General features: G+C 31.3%; 1 protein-coding gene across 1 annotated transcript; it reads right to left on the reverse strand.

The window, feature by feature from the left end:
- Positions 1–2,542: 2,542 nt before the first annotated feature.
- Positions 2,543–3,108, reverse strand: LOC112519526 (monothiol glutaredoxin-S1-like). Its single transcript, XM_025127712.1, has one exon. The coding sequence runs from the start codon at positions 3,031–3,033 to the stop codon at positions 2,728–2,730; it is 306 nt and encodes a 101-aa protein (XP_024983480.1). The 5' UTR covers positions 3,034–3,108; the 3' UTR covers positions 2,543–2,727.
- Between the last annotated feature and the right edge of the window lie 4,718 nt (positions 3,109–7,826).

Raw genomic sequence — 7,826 nt, forward strand, 5'->3', positions numbered from 1 at the left:
AGGACACTCAAATTCATCCTATTAACCTAATACAACACCTTTAGATGAGACAAACACATTTTTTGTCCTATAAACTTAAAAGTCCTATTAACTACCTTATTAGGACACTAATGAGTGTCCTATAAAGCCCTTTTTGTTGTAGTGGAATCGGTATTTTTTTTTTCAGTTCACAAGTAATTATTGATTTATTAATAATATAATTGTGATTTTTTTTCCAGATTTTGAGTATATTATTTTGTTTTCATTCGTAAAACAAATGTCATTAATGAAATCATGTTATAAAGTTTTCAAATTTTTTGAAAAATGAAACGAATTTCATTTTGGTTAGGAACATATGTCATCAACGAAAACATGTTAATCATATTTTTTGGAAAATGTTCCATTGATGAACTGTATCTGGCTCAATTTTCGTTATGCAAATGTACAATGAAACCAATTTCATAATGAAAAAAATGAGATACAGTTTCCAAAAAGTTTTTGTTGATGAAACCAATTTTACTAATGAAATCATATTATTTATTTTGAAAAAAAAAATTCATTCATAAAACCAATTTCATTATTGAAATGTTTGTCAAATCCAATAATATATGCTCAAATGAAGATGAATCTGAGGGTAATTCTTTTTTGAATATTGAACATGAACTCAATTTCACGAATGATGAAACAAATTTCATTAACGAAAACATGTTATTTAGATTTTTGGAAAATGTTCCATTGACTAAACCATATCTGGCTCAAATTTCATTTTACAGACAAACAATGAAACCAATTTCACTGATGTATTCTCATCATGAATCAGACTGGTATGAAACAAATTTTGGATTGGTATGAATCATGTTTCAGATTACGTTAATCTGTTACATTAACCAGTCTAGTCCCAAATAATATATTTTTCCAAGTTGTCTATAAAAATATGTTTTTAAGGAACATGATATGTCAAATATATCAATGGAAGGAAAACCAATAAAACAATGATTTGCTTTCCTAATATCATATGGTTGAAAGCTAAAATGGTTTGCCAATTTTGCTTTTTCTTGATTAAATATTAAACCTTATATTTTATTTTATTTTTTACTTTTCTAATATAACACATTTTAATCATTAATCATGACCATTGATTAAAAAAATGGATGAATGAGATTGGTTTGTAGGGTTTGCACAAAAGGGGATGGTTTGCATTTGATCGCTCCTCTCTCTCTATATATATATATAAAGAAAAGTTCATTTGAGAAGCAGTAAGTATTTGAGAAGTAAAGAAGTAATCATAATCCTTCATTTGGTCAACATTTGCGGCTTTGACCATGAAGCACCACACACACACACACTCACACACACACACACACACACACATATATATATATATATATATATATATATATAGAGAGAGAGAGAGAGAGAGAGAGAGAGAGGGAAAAGTTCATTTGAGAAGTGGTATGTATTTGATAAGTAAATAAGTAATTTTAACCCTTCATCTGGTTAATATTTGCGTCTTTGACCATGAAGCACATGATAGTTCCTCGTATGGGTATGCGGAAGATAGAGGGATAGTTTCTTAACTTTTACAAATAGACGGCAAACAAGTTCATATGTGAATCCACGTGATACACATGTGAATTATATATTCATATGTGAACCCATTAATTAGTTCATATGTGAACTATTTAACTGATTCATATACGAACCCCCAGTATCGTATATGAATAAGTTAATTACTTCATATGTGAATCACAAGAATTCATATGTGAATCATTTAATTAATTCATATGCAAATCATACGAGTTCATATGTGAATCAGTTAAAATAGTTCATACGTGAATTACACAACTTCACATGTGAACATATAGGCCATATGTGAATCACATAGGTTCATATATGAATTCGTTTGCTGCCTATTTGTAAAAATACGAAAATACCCTTTATATTTTTCACATAGCCACAATTTTTGACCAGTCAAAACCGTAATTATTAATTAGTCAAAACCGCAATTATTCACCAGTCAAATCCGATCTTGACTGCATGAAAAGCTAAGATCACTTATTTACTTTTCAAATATCTACCACTTTTCAAAATAACATTTGACTATATATATATATATATATATATATATATATATATATATATATTATTAAATGCATTAATATCTTAAATTAGTGGTTTATGATGGATTTCATGGATCTCACAAATTATGGAGTTGTCAAATGATTAAGTCATTGTATGAATGTATGTATATATATATATATGTATGTATATTTATATGTATGTATATAATCTTGTTCAAGAGAAAATCGCAAAAAAAAGGATCTATTAGACATTTAGTCATTTTTTGCGTCCTACAAACCCAAACCTAATTGTATGGTAGTATATGTTGCTATTTTATTGTAGTATAGTGCACTCTTAACACCATCTTCAGTCCACACCTATAAGAAAACCCTAATATATAGGCCTATCCCCACGAATACATAAATCTCTTCTAAACCTACATTAAAACATAAAACTCTAAAAGCCACCACATACCCACATACACCGAACCCTACTTCATTACTTTACACAAAAAGTTTGTGTTTAATTAATGATTCTGGTTGAAACATGACCTCCATTTTTTATGGGTTGGAGATGCTTTTATTTAGCAAAAGAAATTAACGCCGGATATAAAGGCACAACTGAGACCACAAGCTACAACACCATATTATTTCATCTAATACATTTAATCTTTACTCATATTGCACCTTAAACCCATATAGCTTTTGCCTGGATAAGCAGTGGTTTAAGCTTGCTTTTCACATTAAGGCTCATTACCTCATTAGCACCTCCAATCATCTTCTTCCCAATGAACACAGCAGGTATGGTAGGACACCCTAATCCCACAAGCTCTTCTTCTATCTGTTTCCCGTTAGAAAGCTCATCAAGCTCGTATACAGTTGGACTGGCTCCAAAGTTGCTTATCAGACTCTTGACTGTATGGCTTATGCAACAGCTTGTTTTGCTGAAAATCACAACCGGATTATTCGCCACCAGCCTCTTAACTTTGCCCATTTCTTTGCAAGATAAGGTTACACCAATCTACTTGTTTATATCGATGAACGAGTGAGTCAGTTAGGTAAATATGACTTGTTCAAGCTTAGACCATCTAGCAAGGCCTTATATATATAAGTTTATAAAAAGCTCTTGGGTTTCTTAATGTGATTTTTTAAGACAATTTGGAAATAAAGCATCCTATTAATTTTTTTTTGTGATATTATTTGGAAAAATGTTTTATAAATATAAGTGTCATTTGAAAAGATGTGTTCATAAGACACTTTTTTAATTGGAAGTGTACTATGAGAAAACTAAAAGCGTTCTAAAAAACTTGTTAAGACACCTAAACACGTCATATATTCATAGTATAACATTTTACACATGACACACAATTGTTTAGTCTAATTATGAAAATCTAAGTCCTATATAATAGTCTATTAAGACATTTAGACATTTTTTACGTCAAATAAACCCAATTTTATTGTAGTGGTTTTACAATGTATCCTAAGGTCACTTTTGTTCACAAATTCAAAAAAGATGTGTCGCTGTCGAATTATTTCGATTCTATCGGATAAATGTGAAGTGATCGGGTCACAAGTAGTAAGTACCATATCGTTTAGATAGATAGAATATTTATGAAGTAATGGGTGCTTTGATGGACATATATACGGAATACAGCTAAAAAAAGCACTTGGATAAGATTCTATTTGGAGAATGCTTCAATCTAATGAAGTTTGGTGTCCAGATTTGTAACAGAACGGTTACCAACTGAGGATGACAATGACCAAGAATCTTACCTTGTAAGTGAGAAAAGACTTTTACCCGGTTGGTACGTGCTTACCACAATCCTGTTTTGTGACCGGAAATGTTTCCGGATAACGTAAGTCAGGATGGTCAATCTTGTCGGTAAGCACTTATCCGATAAGTTAGTGATAAACGACAACTTAGAGATCACAAGTTCAGAATAGAGGAACAATGTGCTTGCTAAGCCCCAAAATGGTGCATGGCAACATAAGAACACTCTAGCTAGCATCTTTGAGAACTGTAACAGTGCATTAGCATTTGGCTACCAGGACAGAGTCAGACCTATATAGGGGCATACGGTGGCATGTCATAATGGTCAAATGGAAAAAGATTACGATTCACAAATCGTGTCATTGTAATGGTTGTGTGTTCTTATATTTCTTGAAACTTAAATAGTGACTAACATTTCTAGTGGCAGAGTTGGTACATTGTCGTGTTATAGTTTTCATTTGGAAAGGCATGGGTTTGAAACCTGCGTTATCGCAAATTTCCATATTTTTGAGAATTGATTTTGTGTTTTCTGCAACTCTTGATATTTGATTTCTTTTGGAAGAAAATGCTTTGAGAAGAATCGAACGTAAGACCTTCTTCGCAAAGGCAAGGAATCAACCAACAAGTCTGTAATAATTTTACGGATTCTTTATAGTATTATTTCTTATAGCCAAATAGTGTCGACACTTAACAAATTCCCAGATGCACTTTTATATCTAGATTAATTCATATATGATCCATTTATAAATAGATATCCGCTTTTCCAATTCAATGGAAACAGAACGACTCAGTGTTTTCTCACTACAAAATGGTTGTTTTACGACACACCAACATCTTAATAAAGAACTTAATGAGACTTTAAGTGTCTATGATCAAGAATTGTGCATTTCATCTAAAGGTGTTACAATAAGTTGTTAGTAAAAAAGTAAACGACCTAACAAGTTCTATCAAAAAAGTTGGATAACCTAATGAGATATAAAAGTTAAAGTTAATCGTCCTATTTGTTCTTTTCTTATAAAACACTTTTGAAAAGTGTCCTGTATATCAAAAGAGTAATAGCAAAAATGGACAACAAAAATCAGAAAGAACGCTATACTTTTTGTTTCCTATTAAATGGTCCACCTTCATCGATTAAACTCACTATTCATCCTAACAACTCAACGTCTTCAGATATGACAATTTTTAATATGTCCTAGAAAATTAATGTTCATTAAGTATCCTATTAAGACGTATAAGAACGATTGGACGGACACGTTTTAAAAGGCCAATTTTATCGTAATGTCTCGGTGAATCTCAACTGCAAGCTCCAAAATTTTGTCCCTTCGACAAAACGACTCCCCGAGTCATCGAATGATCAATCTATCTTTCTATCATTATTATGCATAGAGACTTTACATCTTCCTTTAATTTATTTCAAGATTCCAGATTTGTTCCTTATTTCCCTTCTTATCATACTAGATATGCATATCTATACTTTTAAAGAATGTTACCAAATTAGAGATATATTCAGCCCTCATATCACTACATTAAATTTGGTTTTATAGGATACCTCAAATGTCTAAATTTTCGAATAACAGATACTTTATATGACCAAACCAAAAATTGTATCTTTTACAATAGGTTAAGTTATAGAATGTTTTTAAGCGTTTTAACTTTTATCTAAAAGCGTTTTAACTATTTGAAAAAGTGTCCTACAAGCACAAACATTTCTATAAACAGATAATAGGACATTTTATTTTAAAATTATCCTAAAAAACTTGTTAAAAACTCGCCAAAGTGTCCTATGAACCTATTGTAATGTTTTTAGATGTGACGTTTTATAATTTGATCATAAAAGCTTAAGTTTTATAAAGTATTTTGTTAGGATGTTTAGACATAATTCGTATTCTATAAAGCACATTTGTTGTAGTGTATTATGCAATTTGGTATCGGCCTTCTTTTTACCTCGGTAAAGTTGCACATATATATTTCAACTTCCCGTGACCATATTTTTTGTGAGATTTACTAGATTCGTTAATTGGTTTCGCTTGGGGTTGTTTGTATGTTACAATTCCTGTTGTATAAATTACGCCATTTTAGATGCAAATTTATAGGCTATGACTTAACGAATCGTACCATCTAAATATAGATGTATTTTTAATTGTGTAAGCAAAGTAGTGTGTTGCATTTCGTGATTTCTGATCTTATAAAAGTTGTACATAAATGACTCGATCTAAATCTTGAAACATTTATTTAAATTATTTCAATTTGCAGGATAAACAATCAAACCATAATCTATTTAATCGAATCATGAATCATCAAACCAATAGCCAATTCGACGAACTCATGTTATACTTTACATGGATTCAAATTGTATTGAAATGAAACGTAGAAGATAAAGATTTTTATTTTGAAGAACCAAGTTAAAAAGATTGTTTGGATTTTACAAGACATTTCGAACATGAAATTCAAATAAAAGAATCATGATTTTAAGCTCATAAAGTTATAATACGTTTCTATGTTACTCGCAACGTTATATTATGTCCTAAAATTATATCAAAGATATTACATGTTCTTTAAAAAAAACGTTTGAAGTCCGGTTTTCACAAATATAAATGGAAATAAAGTTTTTTGTATTAACCTGGATATCCAATTCGCTATGCGAGCCGATTAATCCTAGAGCGACCACCTTCGGTAGTTCGGAGTCACTGCATTTGAACCTCCACGACCACAAGAGAATTTTTGTTCCTCCTCGGATTTGAAAAAATATAACAACCCTAATCTACATATTAATGTCCACCTGGGAGAGTATCAACATATATGATTGGATGGAAGGGAAGATATCATACCAAAACATGAAAATAAACTAGAGTGCCATCTAGCCTTTGGATAACATTTTCTAATTTGTATGACCTTTTTCCATATTCCCACAAAAAAAATCTCATATTTGGCTTCTTCATTTTTGATTTTATAAAAAAAAAAACTAGATAAAAAAATTAAATGAATATTGTAAGTTTCTTAATAACCAAAATCAATTTGTGAAATTTTAGAAAGAATAGTGATAAATTTTACAGTGAATTATAGTTTTGGTTCCTATGTTTTGTTTAAAATTACGAATACGTTTCTTAAACTTTGTTTATTATGGTATTCATTTTGTTACGTGCATGATTATTCTGAATCGATGAAAGTTGTAAAACTTAGCCAAGCATGTATTTGATTTCAATAATGCCTCTCTCACTTATGAGGATAAAAGACATGCTCTTGATGTTCTTATCGTCAATCTTCAAATAATGCATGCTTTTGAACTTAAAAAAGAAAGCTAATATGCGAAATGAAAAATTAACCATTCTATTGAAAGAATTCAATATGAAATTTTTATCACACAGCTGACTGATGCTAAGAAGATTGTGTTTCAGTCTTTCAACATATGCAACATGTTTGAAAGTGGTTGCACCATTGGTTAATATACCAAAGCCCTTGGTATATCTTTTTCCGTTTCCTCCAAAGGACACAGAAGGGCCTCTTTCGTCCTTGTAGTCAGTGAGGAGGATTTGTCTCCAGTCATATGTCTTGAGCATCCACTATCAAGATACCAAATGCCTTTGACTTCCGGCACAAGAAAACAAAATAAGATTGCTTTGTTACCTATTTCTCAAATAGGTTCAGCGGAGTTAGAGGCGACATCCACTGACTCTGAAGACTCAGGATCAGTAGGTGTGTTCACTGAGCCTGAAGAAGAGGCTTCAGTGGGCTTCTTCATCTTAGTTGTTTTTACAACTTTGGTGGCAGATTTCGCCTTGGTTGACTTTTCAGCCTTGACTACTTTCTTTACCTTAGATGGCAAACCAGATTTGGTAGCTGAATGACACTTGTTGGTCCCGAAAGGGTCTACAAGATAAGAAACAGTTTGTAGAAGGGGGGGATGAATACAAACACAAGGTTTTCAAATTTAAAATATATATTGATAGAGAAGATCAATACAGATTTTTCAAGACTGTTTGCGGAAAGATAAGGTAAAGAAAAACCTATCTAAACAA

Source organism: Cynara cardunculus (genome assembly GCF_001531365.2).
Source record: "Cynara cardunculus var. scolymus isolate 2C chromosome LG 10, CcrdV1, whole genome shotgun sequence".
Lineage (NCBI taxonomy): Eukaryota > Viridiplantae > Streptophyta > Magnoliopsida > Asterales > Asteraceae > Cynara > Cynara cardunculus.

What these genes read in the sequence shown, in the direction of transcription:
- LOC112519526 (XM_025127712.1), bottom strand. Translation starts at nt 3,033, where the DNA reads ATGGGCAAAGTTAAGAGGCTGGTGGCGAATAATCCGGTTGTGATTTTC.